This window comes from Mauremys reevesii, linkage group 4, assembly GCF_016161935.1.
Source record: "Mauremys reevesii isolate NIE-2019 linkage group 4, ASM1616193v1, whole genome shotgun sequence".
In the NCBI taxonomy this organism is placed as follows: domain Eukaryota; kingdom Metazoa; phylum Chordata; order Testudines; family Geoemydidae; genus Mauremys; species Mauremys reevesii.
In genome coordinates, this window is record NC_052626.1 from 3446287 (window position 1) to 3463587 (window position 17301).

Genomic DNA, 17301 nt, shown 5'->3' on the forward strand with positions numbered 1-17301 from the left:
ACCCTTAGGGTAGGTCTCCTTTGCGCTGCCACCAGTCAGGTTAAAGTGTCTGACACACTGCCTGTCCCCCAAGCTTCCCCTGGGGAACCCAGATTCAAACCCCTTGAATCTCTACACACAGGGAAGCAGCCCACTTCCCCCCTCTCTCTCTCCTAGCCACTTTGGAGAGATATACACCGAGTCAAATCCTTGACTCAACACAGAGGGACTCACTTCCCCCCTCCCCTTCCCCTGAATTTCCACAAGAGAAGGAATTAACCAAGTCCAAAGAAAAGAAAGAATTTATTAAAGAATAAAAAGAAAATACAGAATCTCTATGAGCCCAAGCTGGACACTCATAGGGTCTAAGCTTATCAATCTCTGGAGAGAATTCCCCCTCCCCCCTTTCTCAGTCAAAGCAAAATCAGCAAACAGGAATAAAGCATTTCCTTTAGCAAAACACACAATTGTAAATGTAGAAATCAAATCATAAGACTAATTCGCCTTTCTAATTAATACTCACTATTAATTAGTAGAAACTACTCCAGGAGAACTTGGAGACATGACTGTCCCTCTTAGATTCAAAAAGAGTTCTAACAAAGAACACAGACAAAGGCTTCCCTCCACAGAGATTTGAAATTATCTCGTCTCTGATTGGTCCTTTGGTCAGGTGGTCACCAGGTACTGCATGTTAACCCTTTACAGGTAAAACAGACTTTAACCCTTAACTATCTGTTTATGACACGCCCCCCAAATCGCCAACAGTGGGAACTACTGGTGGTGATTTCCTCCTAGAACTGTAAAATAAACAGATAAACAAAACACATGCACTATTACATATACTACTAAGTATGTAAACAACAAAATATTTGACATTGAAGAACACTTTGCCTGCATTTGACCGGACATACTTGGCAACGTCCTTGCCCATCCTCCCAGTGGAAGGACTTCCCCAACCTGTCTTTGGTTGTGATCACCCCAGAATGACCACTGGGATGTCATGGCCCAAGCTTAAGAGCTTGTACCGGTACTTAGTTGGAACTACCAACTGTTTTTGAGGATTGTGGCCTTTCTGGTGTCCACCAGAAAGAATGTCCTTATATAAAAGTCCTTGTTTTACAACAAACTGGAATTGGATAGAAGAGCTGAGAGGCGGTGGGTTGCTTCGTGCCGCCGCCCAAGCTTTTTTAAGGCTGTCATCGGCTTCCTGCTCAGTCTGGAACTGTTCCCTTGAGGCGGGAGACACCAGTTCCTCTGGGAGCGATGTAGGTGATGAGGTTGTTTCCATTGACTGTGGACCGCTCTCCGCTGGTGCACAAGGTGATATTTCAGGCTCTGGCTGAGCCTCTTGGGTAGAGTTGTCTGCTGCTTCTGCCAGTTTAGGCCCGTTGGTGCCCCCTGGCGGTGGAGTTGCAAGCGCTGGCGTCAGTGCTGGCGCTGGTTCTGCCGCTGGTTGCTTTTCCAGTTCCGGTCCTGGGACTGGATGTACTATGGCTGCTGTAGTTGTTGGCATGAGATCCGGTTCCACCACCTCTGTCTGGGTCTGTGGTAACACAGACAGGGTCCTGGTGGATGGCTCAGGAACAGGGATGGGAGTGCCTGCTTGTTCGGCCTGGCTGCGGGTGACCACTCCCCCCCTCTTGGCCAGCTGCACATGGTTAGCCAAGTCTTCCCCCAGTAGCATGGGGATGGAATAATTGTTATAGACAGCAAAAGTTCACTTTCCTGACCAGTCCTTGTACTGGTCTTCAGGGATGCTGTATCCATGGCAGGTTCTTTTAAACTTTTCAAGAAGGCCTCAGTGTTCTCACCTGCCATGTAGGTGGGAAATTTCTTGGGATGGGGAACAGTGCCTTCTGGTGCTGGCCACACCCCTCTGCAGTCAGTGAATTTTATGTGTGGCTTGCTGGTGTTGCTTTTTGGTGCTGGCCACACCCCTCTGCAGTCAGTGAACTGGTTTCCCCAATTCCTAACCCTTTCTATTCACGAAGAGATTGAATAGAAAAAAAACAAAACTTTTCATTTGCAAATGTGTAGTTGCTGTTTGCTGATTTACTGAGAAGACCAAAAAAACCCAAACTGGTTTGTCCTGTTTCTAGCACTTGCTAAGTACCTCACAGTGGGGGTCCTTTCTAACAAGCCTCCCAGAAAACTTGCACCTCTTTCCTAGCTGTTTTTAAGCGGACAGAAAGAAAAAAGAAAAGAAGAACAAAAATCCTTTTCTAACACAGCCCGTTAGAAAACCTTATTTCCCCCAGCTAAACCCAGCTGTAAATCTGTTTCCAAAAAAACAATCTTCCTCTCCTTCTGAGGTGTGGTACTAATAAGCCCAGCTGACCGGCTGGTGCTACTTAGTACCTGCGAGAAAAGTCTAGTAAATCCTTTCAGGGATTTGTATTCCCTGGCTCCAGAGGATTTCAAAAGACACAGGGAAAAAAATTTTGGCTGGAGGGTTTCTGTCTCCCCCCCCTGCAAACCTGTTTTTCTGCTGGATGGGAATGTACTTTGTCGAGCACTTCCCCCCACCTTAGGAATCCTGAGTGATACCTGATATCACAAAGGAAGGACACACCTCTAGGGAAGAGTTTTTCCTCAGCATAGCCAGCAGAGAAAAAAAACTCCTTCTAACCCTGAAACTGCTTCAAAACTGCCCTTTTCTTAAGCTGCCTGTCCAAGCAACAAGAAAGAAAAAGAGAATAGCTCCCTTCAGCGTAGCCCAGCTGAAAAAAAAACTCCTTGTAACAATGGGTTCGAAACTCCGCTGCCACCATGTCCTGGGTCTACCCTCACTTGAAACTGGCCGGTTTCAAAGTGAGGACCCGCATGTATTCTTCCCCCACCCTAACCCTTAGGGTAGGTCTCCTTTGCGCTGCCACCAGTCAGGTTAAAGTGTCTGACACACTGCCTGTCCCCCAAGCTTCCCCTGGGGAACCCAGATTCAAACCCCTTGAATCTCTACACACAGGGAAGCAGCCCACTTCCCCCCTCTCTCTCTCCTAGCCACTTTGGAGAGATATACACCGAGTCAAATCCTTGACTCAACACAAAGAGGGACTCACTTCCCCCCTCCCCTTCCCCTGAATTTCCACAAGAGAAGGAATTAACCAAGTCCAAAGAAAAGAGAGAATTTATTAAAGAATAAAAAGAAAATACAGAATCTCTATCACTCCCTTGAACAGGCACCACGCCCTGGGGTCAGGCAGCAGAAGAAAGGCAATGAAGAGGACACTGTCAAAACTGGCATCAGCAACTTTGACATGATGCTTTTTGCACTGGTAGCCTCAGCACTTACAGCCTCAATATCACAGCTAATACTTATGCCACAAGGTAACATGGCTACCACTCTGAAACTTACCTCTCAGTCACAGAATTTGGTGTGAGTGTTCCACACCACCATGACCCTATTGAAAGTCAGTAAGGAGGGTCAGCCTTAAGTGCTCGACGCTCACTCCCTCTTCCTGCTGAAGTGAAGGAAGACTGTCTTCAGAGTGAGATGAAGCTAGGAGCATTCTGAAAGGGGCTATAAAGAAGGTCTCATGAGTTTTCCGTTTTTTTCCCTGCTCTTCACTGGAGGAGTAGTTGCACTTACTGGACGTTTCCAGAATTTTGTTTAGTATGTTGACAGAACCAACCCATTCAGGCAGTGTCCCCATTTACTCCTGGATATAGTTGGATGTTCCAAGGGGTAGTCATCTCATCACAAATTCTGTTCTGTATAGGTTTTTATACCAAACTCATCACCGTACTATTTGAGCGTCCTCTATTAAAGCAATATGCAAGGTGATTATGCATCTGTCATGTGGTGTTTTTCCTCTCATCCTCTCTCCAGAAAGAGAAGCACATGCAGTGTAATGTCTTGTTTTGGCGGGGTTTTGTTCTTTTATTAAAATATGTTTATTAAATAAATATACCTGTTGCTATGTGATTATTAGAGAAGGCAGGTCAGAGAAATGCAGGAAGTGGTGAGATCTGTGATGGTCCTTAGTTCTTGACAAAGTTCATTCCCTAATCTCGGACCATTCTAGGACAAGATTTTGTCTCCCACACAGATGAGCTTTAGTCTTATTTTTAAGAGTTCCATTGTGCCAAAGGGGTGAAGCTGTCGACCGCAGTCTTTACCCTGGAGCTTTAGACGGTCTAGTAAATCTGGGCCCAAGTCATGGAGTGATTTGAAGATAGGGACCGACACCTTGAACTTGATTTAAAATTCTATGGGAAGCCATAGTTGAGAGTGGAGGAGAGGTGTCATGTGCTCACGGTAATCCATGTTGCCTAGGAGATGTGCTGCAGCGTTTTGTATTAATTGGAGTTTCCCAAGTGTTGAAAGTTTTGTGCATAGGTCTATCACATTGCTGTCGTCCAGCCAAGAAGTGATGAAGGCCTGAATAACTGAGGCCAGGTCTTTGTCTGCCAGGAATGGCATGGAGTCTCCTAGCCAAGTGGAGATGGTAGGAAACATTACTTGTGGCCTTTGCAAGGGACTGATACCTGCATGTCCTCGAGTGAGGTTAAAAGCAGCAAGGATTGATGGCTTAGTTGTGAAATCACTAGTCGGCGGATTTGTATGGAACGTTTTGATCAGCGCAGGGCTGTTGTTTACCTCAGACATAGGGGAAGTGCTGCCCAGGGACACCACAGCTAAGAGGCTCTTTCCTTGGTGAGGTGCTGGGCTGCTGTGAATTCACCCAGGCTAACAGGAATCTAGTGCAACAGAGGTAATATGCAAGGAGTAAGTGCAACAAGCGTGGTTTGTTCTCTGTGTCAGCCTCTTGCAGTCCTCCTCCTTCTCCCTAGGCCGTCCCCCACTGGCATCTTTATTGTGCTTCTGATTTAGACTGACTTAAGAGCGCAGCCTCAAGGTGCTTAGTCTTTATCTACCTAGAAATACTCAGCACTGAGATCACACCTGTCACTGAAAGATCTCAGAGCACGTCACAAACATGGGTAAGTGTAATTACTGATGAGGAAACTGAGACACAACGTTTTGAGGGATTTGCTCAAGATAATGTGGTGGGCGAGTGATAGCAGTGGTGAGCTCAGTTCCTGGCTCTGACTCCCAGACCAGTGCTCAATCTATGCAGCCATACTGCCTACTCCTGCAGTACCCAGGCTTCTTAGTAAACACGTCTGCACTGGGATGTCCCTCAAACACCAGTCCCCTCTCCACTCACACTGGACACTTGTGGATTCATTAGTCAGTGTTTGTAAATCACAGACTCTGAGATTAAAAAGACCAGTTGGTCCATCCAGTCCTTCACCCTGCCAGCACAGGATTGTGCCCACTTGTGCATTTATTAGTGTTTGGTCCAGACGCATTTTAAATGTGCCAACCAATAGGGCTTCCACTGTTTCCCTCGGGAGATCTCACTGAGGACATAAGGAGCTATGTTAAATTGTCCTGCCGCATCGATATAAAGCATTACCGTGTATGGTCACACTTAGCTGGTAGATTGCATTTTCTAGCTCTCAAAGGATAGGATCCATGAAGTGTGCGCCTCAGCTATCTGATTCTAGGGGTGACTTCCTGTCTGGGGATTGCTAAACTGACAGGTGCCTCAATGCAGTTTGGCTGTAGAATGGTTGGCATTCTTAGGCACTTCTCTCTCCCTGTGCATCTAACTGGGCTTTGTGGATCACGGCGTGTTCCTGTGATTTTCTAGGTGCTGTGACACTCACCATAGCAACACCCAAGTCCCTTTGTGGCAAAGTACTTTACCAAAAGGGAGTAGTAGCTCCATTTTACAGATGGAGAAACTGACCAAGCAGAATGACTTGCTACTGTGATTAAGACTGGGAGGCAGATCTGATTCCCAGACTTGTGCCCAGCCCAGTAGACCCAGCAGACCCTAGTTGCTATTAGTGTTCTTGCTGTGCTTTGCACCATTACTGCAGAAGTCTGCCATGGGAAATGCCAGGTATTAATTATTACTATTCTTTGGGTGTCACTGTTACCCACTTACACTTCCTATCATGCAGCCATTTCTTTGTTTCCCTCCCCTCCCCCGATCTCATCCTTCTCTTGATTTGCTGGTAAAACACAGGTGGCTTAGATGGTGTGTGTGGGGAGGGGTTTAAAATCTGTACTTCAGACAACAGAATGAGGGAAATTTGAAAGAGCAAGATAACTATTTTATCTGAGACATGTTTTAAAAGGGCTGTGTGTGTGGTGGGAGTTAGACTAGCCATAGCCTGCTGTAGAGAATCCTCTTTCATTTCCATTCCCCAGAATGAAAATGTGATGCTGGCTAATTTGAACCTGGTCATTAAGATCCCATTTCAAAACTCTGTCAATTAAACTCTGTTCACCCCAGCCTGAGGGCCTTGGTTTGTTGTTGTTAATCAGGAAACGGGGAAATTGCTTTCACCATAAAACTTGCACTTTCTTTGCTGGAAGCAAACACTGATCTGATTTTGCCTGATGGAAGAGGTTTTTATGCCTGCTGGACATGAGTACGGGAATGCTACCCAGAAGAGAGTGGTTTAGCACAGCTCCTATGGGCTAGGGAAGGACAGGCAGATTACTGACAAAGTAGGAGGGGTCCAGCTACAGTGGTGGACCCTATTCACTGGGATGTGTGTTAGCAGGCAGGATTCTCTCTCTGGAAGCCACACATGGGCATGGAGTTTAGTGTTGGGGAGGATTAATTTCCAGAGAAGCATATTTTAAATCTTTATAAAATAGATACTGAGAAAGTTGACTACCTGTAAACATCAGGCTATTGTTCCAGCTGGTCTGAATGTTAACCGAATAACAGTAATCCTTTTTTTTTTTTTTTTTTGTACCCCAACAGAGAGATTTCAGAAGCACGTGAAATTACAAGAAAACCAGTTGCTCGTAATTCACTAGAAAGTGCAGAATATGTTAAGGTCATTACAAGCTTACTGAATGCAAAAGACTTCCGGGACAGAATTAATGGAATTAAACAACTGTTATCAGACACAGAGAACAATCAAGACCTTGTTGTTGCGAACATTGTGAAGGTAACTGTATATAAAAACATCCTCTTTCAAGGCCCATTAAGCTTCATCCTGATTCTCTGTAGGAAAAGCCTTGATAAGAATGTACTGCTTCAGAGATTCTCACTACTGAAAACCTTGGTTTGTTCTTTTATTATGAAAATCTGACGAACAGGAGAGTCCCAGAGCAAGTGGGGAGAAGGGTAGGCCTGGCTAATGAGGAGATGGTGAGGTACAAAAATCGTTGGAAACAAATGGGAAAAGAAAGAGGCTTAGAGCTGTGTCTTAGGTAGAGGTTTAAAAAGAAGGGATTGGTAAAACTGGGGAAGGCCAAAGACCTGATTGCAGAATTAATCCTGGAGTATTTTTTTCAATTATAACAGTTTTATTCTCATCTTAATTCCATGTTAAATCTTTGTGAGAGTTAAACAAAAATCTATTTCCCAGTTTGGATTTTCTCTTGTTTTCTTTTTATTACAATTCTGCCACCACTGTGTGAGCACTTGCCTTTTGCCAAATCTTATTTTAGGAAGCTGTAGACTTCATCAATCTAAAGAACTCCTGAGCAGCTTAAGCAATCTTTGCAGTGGCTTGCTTATTTCTATTGTGGTAGTTTTATTGGGGCATAATTGTGCTAGGCATTGTGTAAAGGAAGACATGATACCTGCCTGAAGATCTTAACTCTAAAAAATAAGGAAAACATATAAGAGAGACGTGCGATCAAAATTAGTACCCAAAAAACCCTGTGTTGTGTGTGAATTAAGATTGCTCTGTATAGAGCATAACTTACACAAAATGCAAAAAGGAAATGAAAAGTTAATGCATCTGATGTGCCACACCATTTATTACACCCCTCCCAAGACGCCCGCCTCATCACTAGAACAATCATCAAACAAGACACCACTCCACAACCATAATCTGTCTCAGTAGAGATGTCAGCCATTCAGCACCCCTTTCCCCCAGAGTCCTCCCCATCAGCAACTGCCAGACTTCTCTCAGCTTCCTCTGTACTATCTGTTCAGCATAGTTCCGGAAAGTCTGTCTGTCTCTCGTTTGGGGACTTGAAGGAGACGAGGTCTATTTCTATTTTTTCCCAAGAGTTAATTTGTTAGTATCAATGAGGTAGCTGCATCCAGTCTCCTTACTCAGGAATGCCATTTTTGAGGGGGAAAATAGCAGCCTAAAATAGATTAGTTTAAAACCCTAGCAGAATCCCCTTACTTTTAATGGAGTCCTGCAGGATCGATTCTTGGCCCAATGCTATTCAATATCCTTATTAGTGATCTAGAAGAAAATACAAAACCATTGCTGGTAAAATTAGCAGATGACATAAAAATGGCTAGAGTGGTAAATAATGATGGGGTAAAGTCAGTTATACAGATTGATCCAGATTGCTTGGTAAGGTGAGGTCTCGTTGGAATTTATTATTATAGATATTAGTAATATAGGATTCCACCAGACACTAGCTTAACTGTAAATTCCTTAGTTAAATCCAAAGGCTGAATATCATCTATACAATTCCTCTAAACACATCTAATAGCCTAAATAGTAGGCAACTACTTCATTCAAACTGTAACAAAACATTTATAAACATTTGATCAAAACACTTACAAAAGAGCTAACCCAGGGAGTGCTTACACCAATATTGGCCAGCTCCAACTCGGTTAAGTACTAGCAATGAACCCTTCAAGAGCTTATCCTTTTTTAGCCATTAACAAATAAGTGATGTCATTGCTAAGGGCTAACTAGCTAAAAAACAGGTTTTGGTGGTTTGGGGTCATTGCTGGTTCAACTCATATAATCTTTCCTTATTATTAACTATTCCTGATAATTTGGGCCTCTTCTTCCTTCTATCTTATCAGTTAGCTCTCAGGTCCAATTTTTCAATTAAGCTGCATACTTTCAAGGCCTTCCCACAACTGCTAAGAGACCTGCACTTTATGTGACCTACACAAACATGTACTTTTGAAAAACTAATTTAACCCTTTAATACTTAAACTGCAAAGCACATATATTTTTCTTCATTCCCACAGTTCATTTGTACAATATGTATTTTAATACAGCCAGTTGTAAGAATGTAATTCATCTAGGAACAAAGAATGCAAGCCACACCTACAGAATGGGGACTGTATGCAGTGACTCTGAAAAGGACTTGGGGGTCAAGGTGGAAAACCAGTTGAACATGAATTTCCTTTACAACTCCCTAGCAAGCTGACAAGCAGGACCTTTATCATAGCAGGACCTTTCCCAAGAAAGAATAGGCAGTGCAGATTGTTACTTTGATGCTTGTTTTCCTGTGCGTACACAGGTAAACTAGTTGCATTCATTCACATAAGGCAGCAATTAGCCATTCAACCTAACAAGACAGATCCCAAGTGGTTTACTATGTGCAATTACAGGTTTCAAGGAGAGATTAGCACAATAATATTATAATACCACAAGTCCCATCTAAATGATAATATTCCCTTTTGATCTGGAGTCCATAGAATACAGTAATGAAGCATTATAAGTGGGGCTGTCGATTAATCGCAGTTAACTAACGATTACCTAAAAAAAAAATTAATCGCAATTAATCAGTTTTAATCGCACTGTTAAACAATAGAATACCAATTGAAATTTATTAAATATTTTGGATATTTTCCTACATTTTCAAATATATTGATTTCAGTTACAACACAGAATACAAAGTGTACAGTGCTCACTTTATATTATTTTTATTATAAATACTTGCACTGTAAAAATGATAAAGGAAATAGTATTTTTCAATTCACCTCATACAATACCGTAATGCAATCTCTTTATCATGAAAGTGCAATTTACAAATGTAGATTTCTTTTGTTTGTTACATAACTGCACTCAAAACAACGTAAACGTTTAGAGCCTACAAGTCCACTCAGTCCTACTTCTTGTTCAGTCAATCACTAAGACAAATAACAGAGGGGTAGCCGTGTTAGTCTGGATCTGTAAAAGCAGCAAATAATCCTGTGGCACCTTATAGACTGACTGACGTTTTGCAGCATGAGCTTTCGTGGGTGAATACCCACTTCTTCGGATGCAAGACAAATAATTTTGTTTACATTTACGGGAGATAATGCTGCTGGCTTCTTATTTACAGTGTCAGCTGAAAGTGAGAACAGGCATTTTCATGGCACTTTTGTAGCTGGCATTGCAAAATATTTACGTGCCACATATGCTAAACATTCGTATGCCCCTTCATGCCTTGGCCACCATTCCAGACGACACATTTCCCTGCTGATGATGCTTGTTTAAAAGCATTAATTAAATTTGTGACTGAACTCCTTGGGGGAGAATAGTATGCCTCCTGCTCTGTTTTACCCGCATTGTGCATATATTTCATGTTATAACAATCTCGGATGATGACCCAGCACATGTTGCTTGTTTTAAGAACACTTTCACTGCATATTTCACAAAATGCAAAGAAGTCACCAATGTGAGATTTCTAAAGATAGCTACAGTACTCAACCCAAGGTTTAAGAATCTGAAATGCCTTTCAAAATCTGAGAGGGATGAGGTGTGGAGAATGCTTTCAGAAGTCTTAAAAGAGCAACACTCTGATGTGGAAACTACAGAACCTGAACCACCAAAAAATAAAATCAACCTTCTGCTGGTGGCATCTGACTCATGATGATGAAAGTGAACATGAATTGGTCTGCACTGCTTTGGATAGTTATTGAGCAGAACCCCTCATTAGCATGGACGCATGTCCTCTAGAAGGGTGGTTGAAGTATGAATCTTTAATGCATCTGGCACGTAATTATCTTGCAACGCCTGCAACAACAGTGCCATGTGAACACCTGTTCTCACTTTTCAGGCAACATTGGAAACAAGAAGCAGGCAGCATTATCTCCTGAAAATGTAAACAAGCTTGTTTGTCTGAGTGGCTGAGTGAACAAGAAGTAGGACTGAGTGAACTTGTAGGCTCTAAAGTTTTACATTGTTTTATTTTTGAATGCGGTTATTTTTTTCTACATAATTCTACATTTGTAAGTTCAGCTTTCATGATAAAGAGATTGTATTACAGTACTTGTATGAGGTGAATTGAAAAATACTATTTTGTTTTTAATAGCACAAATATTTGTAATAAAAAATAAATATAAAGTGAGCACTGTACACTTTGTGTTGTGTTGTAATTGAAATCCCAATATATTTGAAAATGTAGAAAACATCAAAAAATATTTAAATAAATGGTATTATTTTATTGTTTAACAGTGATTAATTGTGATTAATCACGATTTTTTTATTGCGCGATTAATCATAATTATTTTTTGTAATCGCTTGACAGCCCTAATTATAAGATGGGAACAGGATTTAGCATCTACAGCTAATTAGATTGATAAGCTTCTATCAAGATACTGGTAAACAGACACATACACTTAGCATCTAACCTTGATTTCTATTACTACAAATAAATGGGTTAATGATTCTGGTCTAGTACATCTCTTTGAAATCCACATACAAATAGATTGTCTTGATTACATTTCAGTGCCTCTTGTTAAGTTGTTATGGGTCACCCACAAGCTGGCTGTTCTGTCAGTGTCCCAGAGACGCTTTAGCTCAAACAAAAATTGTGGGTTTGATACAGAAATTACTAAGCGAGGTTCTGTGTTATGCAGGAGGTCAGACTAGAACAGTGGCTTTCAACTTTTCTGGACTATTGTATCCCTTTCAGGAGTCTGATTTGTCTTCTGTACTCCCAAGTTTCACTTAAAAACTACTTGCTTACAAAATCAGACAACAATACAAATGTCACAGCACACATTACTGAAAAATTGCTGGCTTTCTCATTTTTACCATATAATTATAAAATAAATCAATTGGAATATACATATTGTACTTACATTTCAGTGTATAGTATATAGAGCAGTTATAAACAAGTCAGTGTCTGTATGAAATTTTAGTTTGTACTGACTTCGCTAGTGCTTTTTATGTATCCTGTTGTAAAATTAGGCAAATATCTAGATGAGGAATACCTTGGCATACCCTGAGGGGTACACGTACCCCTTGTTGAGAACCACTGGAGTAGGTGATCATAATCTCTTCTGGCCTTAAAAGTCTATAAATAGAAATAGTTATTGTTTCTGTTTTGTCTTTGCTTCAGGAAGGCAAAAACCACTTTGTCGTACTTATTCTGTATCATTTGTGTTGTCGTAGCATGTAGGGGTTGAAATTATAGACCCAAGGCCTCACTGTGCTAAACACTGCACAAACATGGCTCTGAAATGTTATGGGAGGGGGACACTCTACTCTTCTCATGCAAAACCTAGGGATTCAGTCTGTTTCAATGGGTAGCCTTGTTTAAAAAAATCAGTAGCACAGAAAATACGGCTATCAGATCAAAAGTTACAGAAGGCTAGTGTAACCTTATTGCGTTGTCTGGGAATGACTAGAATACATATCAACCGAGATAAAATTGATAAAAATATCAAACTCCATTTTACCTTGGTAAAAAGGATAAAATTCCAGATAATTGCATGTCAAAATTGTATTTGAGTAAAATGCACAACTCAAGTTACTCAAATAATGTGTGAGAAAACATGAAACTCCTCTAACTCCTGTGATATTTGTACACTTTTTCAGATCTTTGACGCTTTCAAGTCTCGCTTACATGACTCCAATAGCAAAGTAAATCAGGTAGCTCTAGAGACAATGTACAAGATGATTCCTTTGCTGAAAGATAACTTATCACCTGTTATCAACATGTTGATTCCAGCCATGGTAGACAACAACCTGAACTCTAAGAATCCAGGGATCTATGCTGCTGCCACAAATGTTATTCAAGCTCTTTGTCAACATTTAGGTAATTAACTGTTTGAAGTAGCCAGTCTTTATAAAACTGTTTCTGCCAAGCCATTGTATATGTGTGGTGGGTAAGAGAGGGTTTAAGTATATTGATAAGCTCAGCATAGATTGACTTTGGGAAGTATGAAAAAACAGAGGCTATCCATTTCCTTTTTCACTTTGCACATTCACATCACTTACGCTGTTTGCCCTGATCAGTCCTACATAGCGCATAAATTGATGCAATAATGTTGCTGCAAGTCAATTTATATAATTCAGGAAGGGCCCAGGCCTGCAAATTGAGGCTCACCTGCTGAGATGGCTGAGTGCCCCTAATTGTAATGACTTTTATAGAATTTAAAAGTCTTAAGCAACTTTGAGGACTAGGCCAATGGGCAGGAAGGTAGATGTTAATGGCCTTAGCTGCCATATACATTTCTAACTCTCTGCAGTATGTAGTAGTTAGTCCTTACAAGAAATCAGTTCTCTTGTAACTATTCATAAAAAATCACAAGTTAAAATAATCCTTTAATCTTCAGTGAAAAAAGAGACTTTCTACCTTAAGTCACTTTGGTTAAGTAGTTTTATTTTAATAAATTGTGAACTGAAGATTTTATTTTATAAAGTCATTTTAACTTGTCTACATACTTCTCTGTTGTATAAATGTGATTATTCTGATGGTTTTTAACATCTTTTATTCTTTGAATTTAGATAATTACTTGCTTCTCCAACCATTCTGCACAAAGGCCCAGTTTTTGAATGGAAAAGCAAAACAAGACATGACTGAAAAGCTTGCTGGTAAAGTTGCTTATTGCTTTGCAAGTTCACTTTTACTTGTATTCTATTCTCATTTGCCAAACTCACTTCTTGATGCAAGTGGTTATGTTTGTCAAACAGCAATAGTATCACATTTGACAGATGTGCCCTGGAGCCACAGAAATCATGCGCATAGCCCATGCAGTGATTTTCATGCCGCATGTTCTCGGTCAGAAGAAATAGTACTTTTTAAGCCAAAGGGGCAGACACATTAGTTGTTCAGATACTCCTGCAAAGGGGGCCAAATAATAACCTAAACGATAGTGTAACTTTAATGGTTCTTGCTAAACTGCTAATTTAGTTTTCATCTTGGATTGTGCTGTCAATATTTCCATAACTAAAATAGGTCATATTGTCACTTGGGTCCTGATCCAGCACGTGATCAGCACAGGCAGCCATCTGCATCTTTGTGGAACAAGCCAGAAGACTGGGAGCTATAGGAGAGGTTTGCTTACTCCTCTGTCATGTGTGGTGCTATGTCTTTCCCCCTTCTGAACCTTTGGAGTAATCTTACAGCACGTTAGTCATGCATCCGAAGAAGTGGGCTGTAGCCAATGGAAGCTTATGCTGAAATAAATTTGTTAGTCTCTAAGGTGCCACAAGTACTCCTGTTCTTTTTGCACATTAGTCATGTAAACTACAATCTCCCCTTCTAGTGTCTGGTTGGTTAATATATCAATTATATTCTAATGCTTACACAGGAACCCCCCTCCCATCCTCATCTTGTCTTCAGATTTTCCCAGACCTTTCGCTAGGAGATGTAAGTAATCCTCCTCCTTTGAGTAGTGTCCCTAGGGGTGCTCCACTTCAGGTGCGCATATACCCCATGTGCCTTCGATCAGAGATTTTAGGTAGCAGTGCCCATTCCGCCTGCACATGTGCTCTACTCCGCCTTGGGCTCTGCACTGTGGTTCTATACAGTTGTGCAGGTAAACCAACCTCCGTTCCTTCTCAACTGCCTTGGCCTGAGGAGGAGCCTCAGAAATGTCCACGTTGAGCTTAACTCAACTGTAGGGTTTTTTCATAGTTTTACTTTACTACTACTGCTACTACTACTATGAAGCTAAGAATCGTAGTTAATATTTGCGTGTGTGTATGTGTAAGGACCATTGTTCTTTCAGCTTATTTCCCTGAGGAGAAGTTTAGATTGCTGGGAGGATATGCCAGGCGCTCTGGGTTTTAAATGTTGCCTTTCATGCTGGAAGGCTCTCTCAGTGTATCTGTTGCCTTGGGGAGTCACATATCCCCTAAAAGTGTAATTTTAGCCTGGCATTCAAATTGAGAGCTAGAAAGAAAAGGGAAATTAAATTTTGCCTCCTCATGATGAAGAACTCTTTCTGTTCGGCTTCTGACCCATTATACTCCACTGACTATTTCAGTGTTGAGTGTCCTGCGGATAGACGTGTTCTCCCTGGCTAGAAACAGGAAGTGCTTCAGTTCTTGAGAGTGGGACTGGGCCACTCCTTTGTGAGATGCATTTCTCCTTTGTTGGATGTCAGGTCTGTTGTATGCACTTCCTTCAACTCCTCTAATATCCAAGGTGTTGATCAAGATAAGGAAGGACAAGACCAGAGTTATTCTGGTGGTTTCAACGTGGTCAAGACCGACATGGTTTCCTTACCTCATCCAGTTGGCTGTTTGTCAACTGATCACCCTCCCCACCATCCCTCATCTTCTCTCTCAGGATGCTAGTCAAATTCTTCACCCTAAACCTCAGGGTTCTTTGCCTCAAAGCATGGCTAATTGATTTGTGGGGTTAGAAACAACCTGTTCTGAGGAAGTGAGAAGAATATTATGTAGTAGAAAGCTGTCTATCCATAATACTCAACTACAAAAGTGGATGAGATTCAGTCACTAGTGTGACCTAGTGTCGTCTTCTGTCAGGTATACTAGATTACATCCTAGAACTTACAAAGACAGGTTTGTCTTTGAGTTCCAGTATGGTAAATTTTGGTAGCTATTATGGCCTTCTATTTTCTGGTGGAGAGCTTTTCAGTGTTTGCACATCTGATGATGTTGAGATTTCTCAAGGGGTTAGGAAAATCTCTTTCCATGAGTCAAACATCCTGCCCAGGTTTGGGACCTCAACTTGGTGTTTAGATGCCTTACAAACCCTCCTGTGAGCCAATGGCAACCTCTCTCTACTTGACTTATCCACAAAAATGGCCTTCCCAGCAGCCATTACTTCTGCTTGAAGAGTTGGGGAGTTAGGGATCTGATGGCATATCCCCCCTTCACAGTATTCTTCAAGGACAATGTCATACTGCAGCCATGTCCCAGGTGGCGTCTGACTTCCATGTTAACCATTCTACTCCTCTTCCAGTTTTCTTTCCTGAACCACATCTGAATGAGGAGGATGTGGTATTACATACACTTGATGTCAGGAGGGTATTAGCTTTTACTTGGACAGGATTAAGCCATTTAGAAAATCTACCAGGTTGGTTGTTTCTATTGTGGACAGACCTGAGAGAGATCCAATTTCCAAGCAAAAACTCTCTAGATTAGTGGGGTTCTCAAACTTTCCAGACTACTGTACCCCTTTCAGGACTCTGATTTGTCTTGAGTACCCCCCCAAGTTTCAGCTCACTTCAAAATTACTTGCTTACATAATCTGACATAAAAATACAAATGTCACAGCTTACTATTACTGAAAAATTGCTTACTTTCTTATTTTTACCATATAATTATAAAATAAATTGATTAGAATATAAATATTGTACTTACATTTCAGTGTATAGTATATAGAGCAGTATAAACAAGTCAATGTCTATAAAATTTTAGTTTGTATTGACTTTGCTAGTGCTTTTTATGTAGCATGTTGTAAAACTAGGCAACTATCTAGTTATAATAATAATTGGAGATATACCAATCTCCTAGAACTGGAAGGGACCTTGAAAGGTCATCGAGTCCAGCCCCCTGCCTTCACTAGCAGGACCAAGTACTGATTTTTGCCCCAGATCCCTAAGTGGCCCCCTCAAGGATTGAACTCATAACCCTGGGTTTAGCAGGCCAATGCTCAAACCACTGAGCTATCCCTCCCCCCTGAGTTGATGTACCCCTAGAAGACTTCTGTGTACACCCAGGGGTATGCGTACCCCTGGTTGAAACCCACTGCTTTAGGTGAATATCTGGCTGAATTATGTTTTGTTATCAGTACTCTAAAGGAGGTGGGAGATCATTAGACTCATCTAGTGGTTCTCAGACTGTGGGTATTGACCCCTTTTTAATGGGGTCGCCAAGGCTGGCCTTAGACTTGCTAGGGCTTGAAGCTGAAGCCAAGGTCCGAGCCCCACTATCCAGGGCTGAAGCCCTCAAGCTTTGGTGCCTCCCCCCCCCGTGACGGTGGTGATGGTGATCTAGTAAAATTAACGGCTCTGTATAGCTATGCACTCTGGAGACAAGATGAAAATATGCCTTTAATATTTATGCTTTGAAGTCGTTAAATCTTAAGTAGGGAAATTATTTTATTTAGGGGTATTTGTATTATAGGGCTTCTGTACTGCCACAGTGTTTTTAGTTCTACCTGTTATGCCCAAGTGTTGCAGAACATCTGGAACTCTGTCAGGTTTCTCAGAAGAGTGGGTTAGTGTGACAGCATCACCCCACTCCTCTCTGTCTTCTAGCTACAAATTGCTCAGAGACCTTCCTCTCATCAAACACCTGGTGCAATTAATTGATAGTGTTCTCCCTAGCACCCAAACCAACTTCTGCAGATCTGTATTGAAAAGCATATACTCCTTAGCTCAGTGA

The 17301-nt window shown here is 41.6% G+C and overlaps 1 protein-coding gene across 1 annotated transcript in view; it reads left to right on the top strand.

The window, feature by feature from the left end:
• TOGARAM1 (TOG array regulator of axonemal microtubules 1) overlaps positions 1-17301 on the top strand; it is a 79399-nt gene that overhangs the window by 60332 nt on the left and 1766 nt on the right. Inside the window, exons 21-23 of the mRNA XM_039533707.1 lie at positions 6771-6960; positions 12535-12754; positions 13447-13533. Of these exons, the coding sequence (XP_039389641.1) occupies positions 6771-6960; positions 12535-12754; positions 13447-13533 (497 nt within the window). The remainder of the gene's footprint in view (positions 1-6770; positions 6961-12534; positions 12755-13446; positions 13534-17301) is intronic.